This window comes from Sebastes umbrosus, chromosome 3 (assembly GCF_015220745.1).
Source record: "Sebastes umbrosus isolate fSebUmb1 chromosome 3, fSebUmb1.pri, whole genome shotgun sequence".
NCBI lineage: Eukaryota > Metazoa > Chordata > Actinopteri > Perciformes > Sebastidae > Sebastes > Sebastes umbrosus.
In genome coordinates this window covers 11,138,163-11,157,384 of record NC_051271.1, presented here as the reverse complement: position 1 = coordinate 11,157,384, position 19,222 = coordinate 11,138,163, and the positions used below count along the sequence as shown (strand labels likewise).

Below are 19,222 nucleotides of genomic sequence, written 5' to 3'. Positions count from 1 at the left end.
CAGTCTTTGGAAATGTATTCTTTAGCATTAAATTTGACTAAGTATTTAAACAATTGGAATAACATTATTCTCTGAACTACATTTTGGAGGCGGTTGTTTTTCTTTTAAATTATCATTAATTTCATATGTATTCATTTTGTTTCATTTATCTATTTTTTTTTTTTTTTACTTATTTATTCATTTGTTTAATTATTCATTCATTCATTTATTTATTATCGACAGACTGACTGACCTCTTGAATGAATCTGAATGACCCAATCACGTTAATCAGAACGGTGCTTTTATTTTGAAGTTCTACACGCTCTTACCGTAATGCCTAGGATATACACGTACCGCTAAACAACGTGGGGGTCTTCACTGTCTGTTGCTATGGTAACGTATATTATTTCAACCCATAAATTAACTAGTTCGCATCTTATGTTTACGTTAAAAGTGTCTCTTCCTAATCATTTTTTTTTCATACTAGAGAAGTTTTTAAATGTGCTGAACTCTTCCAAATCCCCATCTTTAATAATAATAATAATAAATAATAATCATGTTATGATAAAACAGAGCTAGAGTTTAAGTCGACTGACGCATGCGCAGAGGATGTAACAGCAAGGACTCCAAATCGATAACCGAGTGAATCGACCGTGTGCCTCCTCATCGGATCTCTGTCACAATGGCTGATAAACCAAACGCCCAGAAAAGGTAAACAAAATGATGTTAGCCCATTAATGATGTTTAACCACTAAGTTAAAAGTTCATAATAATCAAAACGATGACGAAATAGTCACTATTAAGTAACATTAACCTGGTAAGTCGCCTAGTTTAGACGGATAGTGAATTGGCTAGCTAGCAATGTTAGCTTAAGCTACATCCTTAAACAACATCCTTTAACACCCTTTTTCTCTCATTTCTTCACTGTTTCTCTCTTTCACAGTGTCAAAATAGCTGCTGGAGCTGTAGTTTGTGTTGAGAGTGAAATTAGAGGAGATGTCACCATAGGTAAGATGGGTCCACTTCCATATAGTTACTGCTGACTTGTCAAAACTTGCATTTCTTTACATTAAAATCTTATTAAACTCAACTAATACTACATGTTTAGTAACTTAACCCAGCTGTGTTTCTCCTCAGGCCCCAGGACAGTAGTCCACCCTAAAGCTCGTATCATTGCAGAGGCAGGACCCATTGTGATTGGAGAAGGCAATTTGATCGAGGAGCAAGCTCTGATCATTAATGGGTAATTCAAGATCCCCTCTTCATCAATGTATTGTTGTTTATTTTTATTTATAGATTATTTTGTATATTGTATATTGGTAGAAATTCATTTTTTTATTCTGACGTTTTTATCTATTCTTTTGTTATTATACTGTTTACTTGCACCAACAAATCCAAAGCAAATTTCTAGTGTATCCCTCTTACACCTGCCAATAAACACGATTCTGATTCTGAATCTGATTCTGGTATAACATGTATATATCACTGTTATATACTGGACCACAAAATCTGCTGGAAATCTCGAATAAGTTATGTAAGAACAAAGCTGGCAAAGAGTATAGCAGTTTTAGGGGGAAACAAGACACATACTGGAGCATAAATCACTGCACACTCTGTATTATTCACTTGTATCACCATATCTGAATTACTGTGTGGAAGTTTGGGGTTTAACACTTATAAAAGCAACTTAAAACCATTATGCATACTAAAAAAAGAGAGCAATCAGGATAGTAAATAATGTGGGATATATAGGGAACATACTGTTTATAAAGTCACATGCATTGAAATTCATGGATTTGGTTAAATTTAAAACCGCAATAATTATGTTCAAAGCAAGACATAATTCACTTCCGGGCAATATTCAAAAAATGTTTTGTGACAGGGAGGTAGGGTTTATTATTTAAGAGGAAAATTGAATTTTAAAAAGCATTGTGTTCGTACAACAAAGAAGAGTATGTGTATTTCAGTCTGTGGGGTGGATTTGTGGAATGGGTTAGGTGATGGGTTGAAGCGGCGCACAAATATAAATCAATTTAAAAAGCTATACAAAAAATATATTTTTTGGAGGTATATGGTTGAGGAAGAGTTGTGATAAGGGTTGCATTAAGGGTTGGTTTATATCTACTTTTTAACTACGGATGGATATGTGGGTTGTAAATAAACTTGGGATGCTGTTCATATATTTAATTTGGGATGTAAATAAATCTGGGATAGTTTATATATTATATTATATTATCATTCTATGAGTTATAAGAGGAGAAGTGAGAAAGGGGAAGGGAAATATAAGTTTTACTTCTAACTTCTCCTTTTTGGATAATATTAGTTTTGTTTTGTTTGTTATTATTTTGTATATGTTTTTATTTATTTTTATGTTCGAAATATAGTCTTTCATTCATTCATTCATACATATACAAGATGGGTAATGTGCCTCTGTCTCTGTTTTTAATCCTTCACCGCATCATAATAATTACATGCCTGTTTGTTTTACCCTACAGTTACCCAGAAAATATCACACCAGAGTCTGAGGTGGAACCAAAGACTATGACCATTGGCATGAACAATGTATTTGAAGTTGGCTGTGGTATCCTTTGACTTGCCCTGACCAGTTTTTATTGAAGAAGTCAAATGACCTTCATATTGTAACCATTTCATGAATCATAACCATCAAAAAATAATTTTCCTTAGCAGACAAACCAACAGTATCACAAGCCCTGAAAATCGGGGACAACAACGTGATTGAATCCAAAGGTGGGATGTTTGCATCTTTGTTTGGCTTTCAGTGTGTGTGTTCATATGTGAGCAACCAACATCTGCAGAGTAGGATGGACACATTCAGATAAATGAAGTCACATGACTCGCTGTATCAACATGCTCATGACCAAGAAAACAAGAGCGTGTTGACATAGCTACCCCGCCGCCTGCTATTTCTATGTTGATTGTATTGTCTGCACTTGCTGTCTTGTTTTATTTTGTGGTGTGTTATACTAGAGGACAACAGTGGAAATAAGCATTCAGGCTTTATTGTGTTTTCATCCTCTGTGTTACGTATGTAATGACTGCAGTGCAGTTCAATCAACTCACCGTATCAAATATCCTCTCTTTTGTTGTCTAGCTGACGTTGGTAGGAATGTGATCCTCACCAGTGGCTGTATCATTGGAGCCTTCTGTCAGGTCAACACCTGTGAAGTCATACCTGAGAACACGGTCATCTACGGCTCTGGATGTATGAGGCGGGTTCAGACGGAGAGACCACAGGTACCACAGCATTCCTTTACATTCCATGCTTACAGGTGGACCATTAAAATGTAGGTTTTCATGTTAAGACTGTAAAAGAGGTGTTGATTTAACTCATCGGTAACTGGTCTGTGGTGGTGTTTTATAGTAGATTGCATAGTGTGCAGGTTTTAGTGCTAGTGCGCACCCACCTCTTGTATATGGCATCTGTATAGGTAGGCATGCAATGTCCATTTAATAATTCTGGGCAGTTAATTTCTTACAAGTGCCAAAAATGATCAATTATTATCATTCTGATAAACAATACTGCACATGAACATGCACTTTGTGCTGGCACATTTCAATGGCAGACCTGTCCTGCTGAGGAAAGAAAAATCCGTTTTGTCAATATGTTTTAGATTATTTGTAATGGTTACTTACAGCCTAAAAGGTGAGCAGTACACCAGTACTACTGCCAAAAAGACATAACAGATAATCTCAATATGCCCACTTTAAACATGACTGGGAGTGACATACTGTGCACAATGGTAAATCCCTGCTCTAAACGGTTACACAGTTTGAGTCTCTTTCTGTATGTCTGTCCTTCGATTTTCTCGACAGCCGTTCATCCGATCGACTTCACACTTGGCAGGTGCATTGCTCCGGACCCAAGGCAGTGAAGCGTTGAGTGTGAAGGTGTTTGGATGTGCGGTTCTCGAGAAAGCTGCAATACCAAGCCACTGCACTGGTGTTTATATAATCTCAGATCCTGCCCGTCTTTGAAGTATTTCTTTCATCTCTGAGAGCACCTACATGTATAAATATTAAAAGGAACGGTCTTTTCAACTATGCTTTGTGCAAAAGCACACTGCGTGAAATACAAAGTACATACAGGCATCAAGGCCCTATGTTTTTACGGCCCTCTGCCCACTTAAAAAGTGCAAAAACATATTTACACTGCAGGTTCCGATGAGATTTTTACACATTAATGCAAACATCTGCAAGCAAGGAGAAACAGTGAGACTCTGGGCACCATACGTTTAACAAGCTGTACCATCATATGTTACAGCTTCAATTTCCATTGGGTATTTGTTTCCATAATCTACTCAATTTATTCAGGAAAACACATTATAAAATTGTGGTATTTTATGTCTACTGTGGTTTTAAGAAGCTTCAGCTTATTAACATGTTTGTTTTGTTGTCCTTACAGCCCCAGACTCTTCAGCTCGACTTCCTGATGAAGATTTTGCCAAACTACCACCACTTGAAGAAAACTGTTAAAGCTGGCCACAGTGCTAGCTAAAATGTAACTTTATACTATTGAAATTGGAATGTAAATGGCTAGCAAACCCATATTTAAATAGATCTTTCTGGAAGGAGGCATGAATGTATATACTTATATAATATGTACCTAGCTTCATCAGTACTTACTGATAAATATTTTCTACTCTAACCCGCAACAGCTGATCAAGCATTTCATCTTTATCTTGCTGTGCTGATGTACCCTTTTCTATGATTAATTAAATAACCTCAAATGCTGACGGTGTGCTTCATATACTAATTTATGATCACAGTGGTTACCTGTAATTTCATCACTAGGTTGTTAATGGCGCAGTAAGAATACATAAGAATTAGAAGAATGTTTTCAGTGTATATTCACATTTTGGAAATGGGGAGGAAATACCAACACTGAATGAGACATTTTAAGTATTTTCATTGATTCTCAATATGAATTTTATATTCAATGCTTAAATGGCAACTAACTGATCTAATAGTCACTGCAGTGCATGTAAATAAAGCAATGAGGCAGTATCTTGTAACAGTGTAATTTATTAAAATAAGTTCAAAAAGTTTTTAGTATTTTTGACAACTATGCCGCATGGTGCTGCAAAGTGATGAGAATTTAAATACTTTGTAATTCCACGAGAAGTAACGTCCGAGATGTTTCATGCTGGATGAGAGACCTCAATGTGATGCACTGCACAACACAACACAAGCCTGTCTTCTGCTATTCCTATTAAAAGGATGGAAGGCGGCTGCCCTTTTAAAATAAAAGCTTCCCCACACACACCTCTTTGCGATATACTAAATAAAATGAAGAAAAAAAAGTATTTAACCCACTTCAACCTCATTTACATTTAAACAGTACGGTTGCAGGATGGTGCTTTTGGTAAGGGCGTTCATTGTCCTTAAATGGTCTCGGCTTTCTTTTCCTCCAGTGTCCTCCAGTTATCACTGATCAATAAACAAAATAAAAAGGATTCCACAACGCAGTTGCTATTCACTCCATGTAATACAAGACCACTGATCACTGAGAGGAGTGCAAAGAAAGGAAAATGAGCTAGTTTTGACACAACAGACAGCCATGAAAAAGTCTTTGTATTGTAGTGTGGCCGGGGTCTCCATCTCCAGCCAGTTTCATTTACAGATTCTGCATCACTCCTCTGAGGGGCATGAAGCAGCGAGGGAAACGATCTCACTTCTTAACAGGAACACCCTCTGAATAGTCCTCCAGTACGCCAGCCAAATGGTTGTTGTGGGTCTTGAAATGTCTCTTCCTGTTCCCTTGCTTCTTCCTCTTTTGAACCGGTAACTGCAGGGAGCACAGAAACACAATCGGCACTGATTAAGATGCTTGATTAACAAAATACAGATGTTAACATTCAGTGTTAAAATGTTTAAACCTTCATATCTAGTGAAATAAATCGGGGAAAGTATATTTAAATCTGGGGAATTAGAATGAAAATCAAGCAGATGGGAGACCAGAGGACACTGACCACTTTCTTTGGTCCCGTTTCTTGCATGGAGGAGATGCCTTGTTTCTTCAGGTACTCCTCAATCTTCTCATCATCTATGGAATCAACTGGAACGCTCCTCCACAATTTCTGGAATTCTACAATTGAAAGACAAGTTTTCGATCCAGAAAATACACAGATTGAACAGATGGGACAACCAATTATTTCATGATTTTGACCAAACATATGAGATACCAAAACAAACTAAGAGCGGGCCTGGATGAAATGTGACAAAATGAATATGAAAGTAAACTTGGAAAATTATTTTGATATAGATCTATAATTATATGTGCAAAGACAAATATGTAGATGTTAAAGTAAGGTGCAAACAACATGACAATTTTCAAATGATTGCATTTATATGTGTTTTTGATTAACCGAATCTTAAAGTAGAAAAAATTCCTATTTTATCCGACCAGCAGTTCAAACTTTCAATTTTTTTTTTACAAAATATATTTATTTTACAATGATATGAAATGGAGAAAGGCAAATCTGAACTCAAATCTTTGTTAGAGGCTAAAGAGACAATGTTTGGTGTTTTGTATTTTTTTTTATGACGACTTAAACAATTAATTTATTCTCAAAACCTCCAGCAGGCAAAAGAATAAAAATGCGAATGGCCCTATCTAGAGCCAGCGTGTGGTTTGTTCGTTCTGGGCTACTGTAAGAACGTGGCGGACTCCATGAAGAGGACCTGCTCCCTATGTAGATATAAACGGCTCATTCTAAGGTAACAAAAACACAACGATTGTTATTTTCAGGTGATTACACACTAAAGAAAACATACATATTAATATTATATTCCGTTTCTGCCAATAGATCACCCTAAATGTTACACACTGTTCCTTTAAATAGAGTCAGTAACAGACAGAAATACAGCCATGACAGACAGACAGAGAGCGAGAACCACAGTACAGTTGACTGACAAAGCTGACTTGAACTCACCTTCGTCTACCACAAACTGGCAGTGTTTGTCGTTGTAAAATAGGATCTTCTTCTTATCTGGTTTCGTCACAAAGATGATCTGATCCCCCAGAGCCTGTGAACACAGGAGAGCTCATGTTTCTGCTCGCATGTCTTTATTGTTTAGTCTCCACAGTGTTCACTCATCATCCATTAATAAACATAATGTACAGTATACGATAGGTGGCATCCTTGCGTGTGGCGTCTTTTTGTGCTTTAGCATTAAATTACATTTATTGTGCGTTACCTTGATTGCCTTGGCTGAGTTGGGCAGCCCCTCCTCCACGTCGTCCAGCAGCACTCCACCCAGGCCCAGCTGGTCGTGTTTGTCCAGCAGCCTCAGTAAGGCCTTCTTGTCCTTCAGGTTGTACTTGGGCTTGAAGCCATACGTCCCGTCTCGGACGTCAATTTTCGGGTTGTTGACCAAGGCCTGAGATTGTCCGAAAGTGAAGGAGTAGATGTCAGGTTTTAAGTCTCTAGTTAAGTAGTCGACCAGCTGGGAGTGTGTGTATTTAAATAATTTAGTGATGTAAATATTATGTGGATTAAAAAAAATGTTTGCAAACCTTTATACCATTAATTTGTATACATTTAATCTGTTTAAAAATAGGATAAATACTTACGTAATTATTTACTTATATTATTACTTTTATATAACATATTGTGTTCACCTTTGGAAACATGCACACTTTAAGATGATTTTCAACCACAGTAACTTTTTTCTTCAGGTCATGTTGTTTTCTGCTATTAACAAGAGCATCTTCAACAAGGTGTTGAATGCTGTATGATGTGTGTTATCAGTGTCATCACTCAGCTTCTAAGTGGCTGCCTTTTTTTGCAACATACAGGATGTTGTGGCTCATATCAGCCTACTGATGACTTGGAGGGAAAAGTGTTGTGGAGATTTCAGCTGTAAAACAGTGAAATGGTGCAGCAGGACAAAGACGTGCATATTCCTGATGATACAAATTGGCTAGTATAATAAGAAACATAAACACACCTCGGTCATGAGCCACTGTTTCTGTTTCATGCTGATGTCAAGAAGTTTGGTCTCATCCAGAATCTCGTCTAGAGTCAGGCAGTGTGTGTCGCCGTTCTGATGCCTCGTCTTGAGAGTTAAGGACAGAAAAGCACACGGATTTACATAAAGAAAACACACAGACACAGTCAACAAAGTAGAAAATATTCCTGCTTCTTGCTTTTTTAAAAATACTTTTGACAGGGTTTCTGCCAATTGTCTACAGTGAATTTGCTGTCGGGGGTATTTTACACGGTTTTAAAACTGTGTATTCAACAGATGGCACAAAAAAATGCACACATTAAAAAGAAAATCTGTCAACTTGAGTGTGAGTTCTGCAGCAGTGAGGGATGAGTCAGGCAGCTAGTGTGTGACGGGGCCTGAATGACTCTTTGCAGTGTCACAGCATGATAAACAAGCTGTTATCGTACCAAAAGAAAGACTGGGGACCAAATGTTACGCGGCGGACTCACCGGGCTGACACAACAGACAACAAGTCAAGCTTTTAAAAGAGCTTTGAACGAGATGACAACAAGCTTCAAATCTTGCAGCTAAGTAGATGCTGTAGTGAGAGCTTAAAAATAAACTTGAACGATGTCTATGAGACTAAAACAATGCTCATTTGCAGAGGCAAAAACTTCAAAGATGAATACAATCACCACTAAATTGCTAATTCCTCTTTTAATAGACAAAATGTCTGCGGAGGCTTACCTTCATATAATTGACTATCTTGGCTAGGCAGCCAAACTTATACCCAGAGCTCGTCTTGATGTTAAAGTTGCCATTACTAGACTCTGTGGAGAAAAAGAGAAAGAAATGTTATGGCAAAATATTTAAATGTCACATTATTTATAGTAAAGGCAATATGGACAGACAGAAGCCACAGATTACTTTGAAAAGCATTTTGTTGATTATATAAAAAAAACAAAAAACAATAGACATGATTTGCACACCAGTTTGTGTCAAAACCGTCATAAGACAAAAAAAACAAATGACGTTATTTTCTATGAGGCCACTAATCTTTATTTATTGAGTGTTAACTTTTAATTGCATGCATTATTTTACATCTTTCTTATTGTCAACAAATCTCATGAAAAGACTAAAACCAACAATGCATCTGTGGCACTCAGACTGAGGCCTATTTGTTCCTTCTGAAGATATAATTTGTTAAAAAGTGTCACAAATATATACTTTAATTTTTTTTTAAGTTTGGGACCATTTCCAGCAGCGAATTAACACACATTTGGTGTGCAAATGATAATTTACAGTAGCAGGATAATGTATTTGGGACTGACTCAAAATCATAGACTGTATATAAGAAGTAGACGTAGTCGCAGTGACATCACCCATTAGTTTGTGGACTATGATTTTGAAGCCTCTAGTTTGGTATTTTGTCCGCGCCGTCTTGTTTTTTTGCAACCAGAAGTGACACGAGAGGGTGGAGCTAAGTACAACCTGAACACTAAATATGACATTTTAGATGACCAAAATGTTATAATTAACTTTCATGAACTGAAAACACACTGTGAAAGGGTTAAAGGGTTAAAGGGTTAAAGTTGTAAGACCAGATCGGACAACACCGTGGTACCGACCTGTCAATCAAAAGGTAGCCACGCCCTAAAGCATACCCTGCTTTATGGTCTATTTGACTCTAAATGGGACCATAATTTACTAAATGAACATCATGCTGTATTGAAGAAGACTTGAAACTAGCGATTGAGACCATAAACTCATGTTTACAACGTTTACTGAGGTAATAAATCAAGTGAGAAGTAGGCTCATTTTCTCATAGACTTCTATACAATCGGACTTCTTTCTGCAACCAGAGGAGTCGCCCCCTGCTGGCTATTAGAAGGAATGCAAGTTTAAGGCCCTTCCACGTTGGCTTCACTTTTCAGACCCGGAGTTGCCCACTGCTCTAAATAAGCTAGAGTGATCATGTTTATGTGGTCATGGTGACGAATGAACATGTGACCCAGCACAACAGTGTGGCTCATTGATGTTTTGAACAAACAACTAAAACAATGGAGCTCTATGGCAAAGGGGAAAACGATTTATCAATAAGAAAACCTTTAGAATATCACCAGCCTTATCCTTTAATGTAACAAAAATATCCTAAAAATACTGCTGGAGTAGTATAATAAGAGTAATCTGATAAGAATGATTTGAAGTCCGGCCAGCTGGTCCAACAATGCTGCTCCCCCCCTTGAGACCGTCTGAGGTCTGGACTCGGCACTCGCCAATCAGAGCTGAAAACAAACACTGCCTCATGAATGATTCACGGTGTGGGAGGGAGCTTCTGCTGCTGTGAGCTGCACTGTGGGCAGGACCCTGAAAATGTGACAGACCGGTTAACGAATGGTGCAGAGGCAGGGCTAAGAGAAAAGAGCCAATGATGGAGAGAAAGCCCTGTGCCGTTCGGCTGAGACATGCAGAGCTGCAAGGAGTGGCGGTAGGGAGCGAGCGAGTGCACGAGCGACGGCTGCTAGAAAAAAGTGCGCGAGAGTGCCGAGGAGGAAAACAGGTCGAGGAGTGAACGCGGAGGAGGGAGAGAGTGGAAGACAGAGCGATAGGTGGAGCACCAAAGACAGGAGGAGAGTGCATCTGTTCACTTGCATCTTCTAAAGACTGAGCCAGACAGACACAGGTGAGTCTGCAGATTTTTTTTTCCAGAATGGCATCATCAGAATAATGAGTGCGTGTTTGACATCAACAGATCATAACAATCCACAGTATGAACGTAAGCTACAGGCTGTTCTTGCTCTCACTGTGGAGCTATGATGACTATAAGGTTTTTTTTGGAGTGTAATCCAGCATTCACAGGGTAAATCATAATTTTTTTTTTTTTTTTTTTTTTTTTAAATGCAGCACATCTATTTATTCCTTCTGCAGTAGAGAAATAAAAAAAAAATGCAAATCATCATATCTAACAACTATGTATGGAAAATGACAATAACTAGGCTAAGAGCTTTAGGTGACACTTGTAATATTTAGGCCAAGACTGAGCAAGCACGCAATGGATTAAATAAACATGGATGTTCGTCTGCACGCTTCCTTCTAGAATACCAAACATCAGAAACTCTGTGTGTTTCTGTCTGTATGGGTACTCATATACATCCTGTCTGTGTTGGTGGAGATGCATGACTCGGTGCAAACTGCAGCTCTTAAGACAAATCAATGAGGGACCGACAGCTGTGAGGAGCCAGCCTGGGGCATTAGGAGTGCATAAGTGTGTTTGGTGTGTGTGTGCGTGTGTGTGTGTGTGTGTGTGTGTTTAGTGAGAGGCAGCCGTTGTGTAGTCAGAGAGCACTATGTGATCACTACAACACCTTAAGAGCCGGGGTGCTTGGGGTGGGGTGAGATAGCAGATGCTTTATGGAGCCAATCTGTCATTGTGTATGTGACTGCTCTGACAATAGAAAGGAGCAGAGGGACCATTTGGAAGGGGAAGGGGGGGGATACCGGGCGAGACAAATTGGTAAAAAGAGGTTGTTGTCATGGCAATGAAGTGAAGTTGATATTATGAGCTGGGTCTGCGATAAGAGGATGCTAAAGAGGGAGTTAAGTTGCATCGACTGAGATTGAAAACACTTTCTGTACATCTGTCGACAGATGTAGTTAACTGTGTGTGACAGTGTGATAGTCATTATTTTACAAAGTATTCTGGCACTTGGGTAATTTCCTGAGTCGAAAATCTCTTGAGACAACCGAAGCCTAGACAACAACAACAACAACAACAGGTTCCATCAAATTAGTGTCAAGTAACACGGAAAAGCAAGTCACCATCACACAAGGAGCGTTCATCGGTCTCTGTAAAGGCACTACAATACACACTCACACATACAGGTCGCACTCTAAGACACCTACAAACCAATCCTTCATACACGAAAGCGTGTTTTTACGCACAGTAAGCCCTGTAGCATTATAGGATCATGGAAGAAATACAAAAAAAAGTAACCTCATGGGGTTTGCCTAGTGTAAAGAGAAGCACTTATGGCCCCTCTTCCTCAACTCATTTATGTGGTTCACTCAAGTAATCTGGGTCAGCTGCCTTAGCCTCAGTATGGGATGTAAAAAAAAAAAAAAGTGCACGTATGTGTGTGCATATGTGTTTTTTAGAGCATGTACAGAATGTGCACACGTGTGAGTGTGTGTGGGCAGAGATACTGGCACGCTGAGGATTTTCAAATGGTCGGCTTTGGCTGTAAATGTGAAAGGATAGCTGAGGAAAGACAAATGGCCCGACAACGTGCATATTGCGGAACATCTTTTAACTTCATTACTACATTGCAGTTCCTTAACTGCAACATTTTTTTTGTAAGGTGTTATGGCTGAAGAGCGTAGATGCCACATTTCCCTGTGCAGCCAAACCTTTTCTACCAGGCTTTTAAAGTCTATTTTGGTTCTGAGCAGATGGCCTCAGTGGGGTTTATGCTCTTTTGCAATATAACCTTTTGCTCTAATAACACATTGTCTTCTCATTTAACTGACGATTATTTCTCTAGTGAGACTATGTCCCTGTCAAATAGTACATTAGCTGTGTAAAAAAATGAAAATGAAATTCAGGCACATGATCTGTAGAGATGTTTTTTTAAGACATTCCTCTACTACTTTCATTTTTTAATCATTCTCTCACCATGGAAACCATTGTTCTCTAATTTGTTCTCCCTACTGTGGTCAGCACCTCGCAGCGAAAACCCAGAATCAAACACTGTCACAGGCATTAACAATCTGTCTTTCTCCCTGTTTTTGTTGCCTTGAACCAGAAATCATGGCCAACATCACTTCCACGAGTAATCTCCCGTGGCACCCAGAGGCGGGGCCTGTCCCCCGCGTCTCCATGCAGGTCCAGGAGGTCTACCCTTTCCATGACGGCTGGAATGTGGCCTGCTTCATCATCCTTCTGCTCTTCATCCTCACTGTCGTGTCTCTGGCTGCCTTGGCCGTGCTCTATGAGCTACTGGACTGTGGCTGCTGTGCCAAAGGGAAGACACATCACCAGCTCCAGGAGGAGGGGCCGGGGAGCTGCGGCAAGCTCATGACCAGCATTTGCAAGGAGCCGGAATCCCGCACTGAAGTGGTATAGGGGCGGCGAGGAAGATGAAGATGAGGAAGAGTAGGAATTCGGGTTTCAGTTGTGAACTGGGCAATACCACAGCGGTTGACCCCGATTCCCTGAGAAAAGAACTTCTAATATAAGTGCCCAATAGTGGTTCAATTGCTCACAGAAGGGAAGAGATCAGATAAGGAAGGGGCAGTTTGTTACTGATTTGGGGTGAGTCTAATTAGTTTTTCATTTCAGTTAGGAGGAAATCTTCACCTTTCTACATTCACTACCACTTAACACACAGGGTGCACCCTGAAAGCCATATTTTACACCAGAAACACTACCAGAAGAAAGACAGAGCACCGAGTAGTCTCTTAATAATAGTGCTAGAAATAGTGTGGCCATGATAACATAACAACACTTATATCTGCTAGTTTATAAAACAAGTATTCCTGTTCAATGACATCTGCCCCGTGAGTACTGCACGTACCTGTGAGCTGGCTGCAAATGCAAATGAGCTTCTATGAGATATAGTAAAATGTTGTTTACAGACAGAAAACGCTAGAGCTGTTCCGATACTGATACCAGTATCGAAAATGTGTCCAGATACTGGCCAAAATACAGTATCGGCGAGTACGCCAGTCTATGCACCGATCCGATACCATAATTTATTAACCCAGAAAAAAAATCACTTGTTTAACCTGAAATGGGTAGTCAGAGTGAGGAAAATGTCAGGCATTTGGCAATATTTCACAGTGGAAAATCCAACAAGTAAAATGGCAATATGTATGTATGTAAGTTCAGGTATCTGAATCAGTATCGGGAAGGAAAAAATAGTATCGGAACATCTCTAGAAAACGCTGTCCAAATCTAACGACTTCAACATCCTAGTTTTCCCAACAGAACCTGATGAACAACACACAAATGATCAAGCTTAGTTGGACAACATTGTTGCTTTGAATAAAGCCTGTGTTTCTCTGTTTTTTAGCAAATTGTATGCGAGTGTTGTCAACGTATTTAGCATTGCAAAATTATCTCATGACACGGTGATGTAATTTATCATGTCATCTTGGGCACAATGTATGATTGATCTCATAGGCCTAACCACAAAATGCCTAATAAATTGTCACTGAATTATGTACCAGCCTTCCTTTCTGCTGCTAAGAGAACATATAAACATATAAAGGGAAGAGGAAAGGGAAACATGAAGTGGTCCAGGGCAGAGTCTAGCCTGGCCTTAATTGTAGTGCTGGGTGATGTACGAAATAAGAAGACGTGTTTTATTGTTGCTGATATTTTGCAGACTTTCATTAGACATTTTCAAGCGGTTCAACCGAGCCTTCAGATTCTCAAAGTACAGTACTTACTGACTACCGACACTGGGGTAGTGTCTACCTTGCTGTGCCTCTCCAGTAGACATAGATCAGGTCAAATGCAGTTGATCTTGGCCACAAATATGACATTGTTCAATTCAGAGTTACGTACTCATTCTAGTGTGGGCGTTTATCAGACAAGCACAGTTTTTATTTCTGTATTTACTTGTATGTATGTGTGGGTGTGTGTTGAACACGACGGTGATCACACTGCAGCTTTCGCTCTAATTAACTCTTAAATGCATACCTCGGGTCTTTAGCGACCTAAGACTATATTACACCCTGTCTAATTCATTCATTTAATTCCATTAAACTCTCACCTCCCTGATATTCCTCAAACTATTTGTTTCTAATGATGTTCTGGCGTCAAAGTGTCTAAAATGTTTTTTGATATTTAAATCATTATTTTTGTGTTTAGGGTCTCTAGAGACCTGAGGTATGTAAGAGTCTAAGTGTTACATTTTTTATTCACGGTATATTGGATGCAAGTGATAGCAGGTAATGTTGTGTTTAGCCTGTTTGGCCTCATGATGGCACTGCTGTCTCACTGTTAACTATGAATAAACACAGACACAATGACGACGAAGTTTGCTTAATGTCTCAGTAACACAACGGTGCAGCAGCTGGGTGTCAGGTATAGTGCAGAGCAGCATTTTCTTTGATATCGGAGAGTTTTGATAACAGCAGCCCTGGAGATGAAGATGTACCTGAGGCTACTGATGATGAGGAATTTGTTTTTGTGCCATTTATGAATCAGATCATTTAAAACAGAACTGGAGCATGAGAATGACAAAGCTAGCTCAGAAGAAATGAGCTCTGAATGGGACAACGGTCAAGATGCCGTCCAAGTAGTGGTCCCAACAAGAGAAGTTAGGACTGATGAGGGAACCTTATAGCTACCTCAACTGCCTAGAACTTACTGCTATAAACATGCAAGTAGTTTTCCTGGCCAAATTTCCAACTTGGGAAGCCAGAAGATCTTACAAGTGTTGCCCACAGCTTTTTGTGGTCATGCTGGAGAAAAGGAAAGAGGTGTCACGACTTCCAAAAGCTGATGAATGCTCGAAAAGTCTTTGTTTTATTCCAGAAACAGAATCACTTCAACTGAGGAACTCCCCCAAAAACGCTGGAGATGCCACATCTGTCCATCCACACTCAACCGCAAAGTAGTAGAGCGGTGCCCGCAGTACATGTTTTCTTAATCTGTTTACATACATACACATCTGTGATTCTTCAAACCAAAAGAGTGGCTGTTTTGTAATATATAATTGTATTATTCTTTGATAATTTAGAAGGTCAGAAGGATAAAACTGACGATAAAGACTTACGTCAAGCGTCAAATTTCATGTACATGTATATGACAATTACAACCATTAAGATGGGTATTGTAATGATGTTAGAGTAAATCTGTATTAGCTCTAAAAATGTTGATTGGTGCATCTCTACTGATTCTTACAAGCACTGTGATGGGCACCAAATCATACGTTTCAATGATGCTGCATGTCAGTGGAACTACGGCTTCCATCCTTACACAACCCACTTACAACACCAGGAAGAAGCCATTCATTGTAACGGTTTAACATGTTAGGGAATAATTCTTTAAAAAGTCTTCTTCACTTACCAGCGCCGTGTTTGGACCCAGAGGAGCTCTCCTTGTCAACTCTGGGCTTCTTCTTCTTGTGTGAGTCAGAGGCAGCCTGTCTCTTCTCTACAGCTGGAGTGGACAAAGCTCTTTTCTTGAACAGCTCCCTCTCCCTCAGTAGAGCTGGATCCATCCTGGCTGACTGGGCACAAAACATATCAAAAACAGAAATTATTTTAAAAAGATAAAATAAAGCAGGTGATCCATCCGAAATGACTGTCTCTCTCCCAACACCCCACCCAACTAACCGTAGAGGATACTTTTCACCATGTAATGAGGCAATCAAAAACTGTTTTCATATCAGTACGAAAACAGGTATCGCTCTGTGACCATAGCTGGATTAAACGGTTTGGAAGCTTTGGGGTAAAATGTGCTACTGAGACCCCCATTAACACCATCACCTCCACCCTCTGTGCATTGTATATGTTCTCCGTCACCTACAAGCAGGGAATGGAATTAGCACCGGCCACCTGCCACCTGCCAAATAACAGGGGAAATGGTGGTTTTGGTAGGTAAAAATGTCAGGTCACCTGCCACCATGGCAGACAGGTTTTCCTTATATTGGGATATAATATTTTTAAAAAGCAATTCTAAAGCCTAAATTAAATGTAGTCAAGGATTAGGGTTACATGTCTTATTCCCAAAACCTACGGTCTGGTACCACTGACTCAGTATTTACAATTTTATAGAGTTCTACCTAGATTTCAGAAGTGGCAGACAAAAAACATGAATGGCCGGTAGAAATGTTTAGTAACCTTCCACAGTGGTAGGTGAGGAAAAAGGTTAATTTCAGACCCTGCCTACAGGTCCCCATAAAGAACAGTGCATGCAGCAGACTAACGTTACACATGCAAGCTTCATTAGGATCAGGTTAGGAGTCTGAGACCAACCAGTACTCCTAACCTGGTGTCACAGTAACCTGGCCCCATGATTTGACCTATGATGTTATTTGGTAATTTGATTTGAGACACACGTATAATAATAATAATAATAATAATAATAATAATAATAATAATAATAATAATAATAATAATAATAATAATAATAATAATAATAATAATAAAAAGGCTGCACGGTGGTGCAGTGGTTAGCACTGGCGCCTCACAGCTAGAGGGTTGCAGGTTCAAATCTGGCTTGGGGCCCTTCTGTGTGGAGTTTGCATGTTCTCCCCGTGTTAGCGTGGGTTTTCTCCGGGTACTCTGGTTTCCTCCCACAGTCCAAAGACATGCAGGTTAGGTTAATTGTTGACTCTAAAAATTGCCCGTAGGTGTGAATGTGAGTGTGAATGGTTGTCTGTCTCTATGTGTCAGCCCTGTGATGGACTGGCGACCTGTCCAGGGTGTACCCCGCCTTCGCCCAATGTCGGCTGGGATCGGCTCCAGCCCCCCCGCGACCCCTAACGGGATAAGCGGTTGCAGATGGATGGATGGATAATAATAATAATAATAATAATACATTTTATTTAGTGGCGTCTTTCTGGACACCCAAGGACACCTTACAAAAATCAGTTAAAACATTGACAGATAAAACAATATAAAAACAACAGGACATGACAGAGACATATTTGTACAGACACATAGGATGGGTGATGATGAGTTCTAGAGAGAGTAGGCCAGTTTAAACAGGTGGGTTTTGAGGAGGGATTTGAAAGATGTGATATTGTCAGATATATCTGACAATATCTAGGAATATGCACCATCTGAGCACAATATAAACAAAAATAATAAAAGGTCTGGATTTTTCTCTACAAGACAGGACTCACTTGACAATCAATGAACTAACCTAGGCCTTTTAAGGCCCCAGAGGTCAGGTGCTGCTGGGCAGGCATTTGCCTGTTTAGCCCTTTTGTAAATACATCCTTGACTGGAACCAATATAAAGCATATTGGGCGTCAAGTTGAGCTCTACCTTTGTACCACAGTTGTATCTGATCCCAGCAAACAGCGACTAAACTGGGACGACATGTTAATATTACATGAACACGAATGATAAACGCTCTTGCACCAAGTTATTCTGGCATCAGAGAGGAAACAGCCTGAATGAACGTTAGGTTACCGGCTAGTTGAGTTAGCATTAGTTACCTAGTAACGGTAACTAAGTTAGTTAGTCGACATGTTTCTGTCGTTGTTACTTCATTGTGATAACGTGAAACCACACAATAGTCATTAACTAACGTTTTCTAATGTTACTTCATGAAACGTGGCTGATATTTGTAGGTTGTATTGGATAACAACATAAAGGTAAACAAACGTCTGAGTGTTGTTAGTTAGCATCGTTAGCTCACCTGACACTTTGTTCCTCTCGGAGAGAAAGTGAAGGTTTAGTCCAGGAGGACTAATGTCTAATCACGAACAGAAAGGTTAATGCTTCCTTCAGCTGTTCACCGCTTTAACGTCCTTCTTCTATGATAGTACTAGTGAACATTAGCGGACTAACTTCATACACAAAACATCTATTTTCTTTCCTCTCATGCTTCACTTCCGTTTCTTGTTCGATTTGTCGGACATCGACAGCGGATCCTTGGTCTTGACGTCATCACGTATAATACGTCTGTGATAATATTCAACAACAATAAAAGCAATGAAAACAATGAGTGTATGCAATATCTCTAAAGGTTTTAACCCTCCTGTTGTCTTTGGGTCAAATTTGACCCATTTTCAAACTTCATTATATCATAAATATGGATGTCTTTTACCTAATTGCCCCAAAATTACATGGATGGTTCCCTTATATGGTCTTTGCAAAAAATTATAGCACCTGTGGTGTTCCCGGGTCAATTTTGTCATTAAACATTTTTTTTACATTATGATATTTGTAATATTCTGACTGAACTTTGACATATTACCGGTGTGTGATAATCCATCAACATTATTCCTCCAATTTTGAGTATAGTCCAAATAATTCATAATTTCTGCATTTTTTTCCTAAAAAAAATGAGGTTTAATTTCATATAAATTAGGTTTATTGACCATGAATTCCCAAAAAAGTGTAAAACTTGTGGTAATGAGCTGGAATGAAGTTGGCCAAAAAGGTGTAATACAGAATTGGTTGATAATTTATAATGTATGCTTTAAAAACAGTCAAACCAGACCGGGTCAATTTTGACCCGGGAATACAAAAGTTGCATGGTCGACGGGAAGACAACAGGAGGGTTAAGTGAAATTATTGTCATACTCTTGTGTGGTCTTCTTTT

General features: G+C 39.3%; 3 protein-coding genes across 5 annotated transcripts; 2 read left to right on the top strand and 1 right to left on the bottom strand.

Annotated features, from left to right (window-relative positions):
• Window positions 1-554: 554 nt before the first annotated feature.
• On the top strand, window positions 555-4,733 carry LOC119485312 (dynactin subunit 6-like). Of its 2 annotated transcripts, none has more exons than XM_037764814.1 (7): window positions 555-690; window positions 923-987; window positions 1,117-1,222; window positions 2,475-2,560; window positions 2,680-2,727; window positions 3,092-3,234; window positions 3,814-4,041. In XM_037764814.1, the coding sequence occupies exons 1-7, from the start codon at window positions 662-664 to the stop codon at window positions 3,973-3,975; spliced, it is 639 nt and encodes a 212-aa protein (XP_037620742.1). In that variant the 5' UTR covers window positions 555-661; the 3' UTR covers window positions 3,976-4,041. The 2 variants fall into 2 exon arrangements, with proteins under 2 accessions (XP_037620742.1, XP_037620743.1); XM_037764815.1 differs by lacking the exon at window positions 3,814-4,041 and adding an exon at window positions 4,403-4,733 and having other exon boundaries at window positions 562-690.
• Window positions 4,734-5,004: 271 nt separating this feature from the next.
• gtf2e2 (general transcription factor IIE, polypeptide 2, beta) lies at window positions 5,005-18,552 on the bottom strand. 2 transcript variants are annotated; one of them, XM_037764813.1, is made up of 8 exons: window positions 18,314-18,552; window positions 16,010-16,168; window positions 8,680-8,762; window positions 7,951-8,058; window positions 7,198-7,380; window positions 6,933-7,026; window positions 5,970-6,085; window positions 5,005-5,785 (listed from the first exon to the last, which is right to left on the bottom strand). In XM_037764813.1, exons 2-8 carry the CDS (start codon window positions 16,161-16,163, stop codon window positions 5,669-5,671), a joined length of 855 nt encoding a protein of 284 aa, XP_037620741.1. In that variant the 5' UTR covers window positions 16,164-16,168; window positions 18,314-18,552; the 3' UTR covers window positions 5,005-5,668. The 2 variants fall into 2 exon arrangements, with proteins under 2 accessions (XP_037620741.1, XP_037620740.1); XM_037764812.1 differs by having other exon boundaries at window positions 16,010-16,172; window positions 18,314-18,550.
• Window positions 10,367-13,746, top strand: smim18 (small integral membrane protein 18). Its single transcript, XM_037764816.1, has 2 exons — window positions 10,367-10,615; window positions 12,735-13,746. The coding sequence occupies exon 2, from the start codon at window positions 12,740-12,742 to the stop codon at window positions 13,052-13,054; it is 315 nt and encodes a 104-aa protein (XP_037620744.1). The 5' UTR covers window positions 10,367-10,615; window positions 12,735-12,739; the 3' UTR covers window positions 13,055-13,746.
• Window positions 18,553-19,222: the final 670 nt, after the last annotated feature.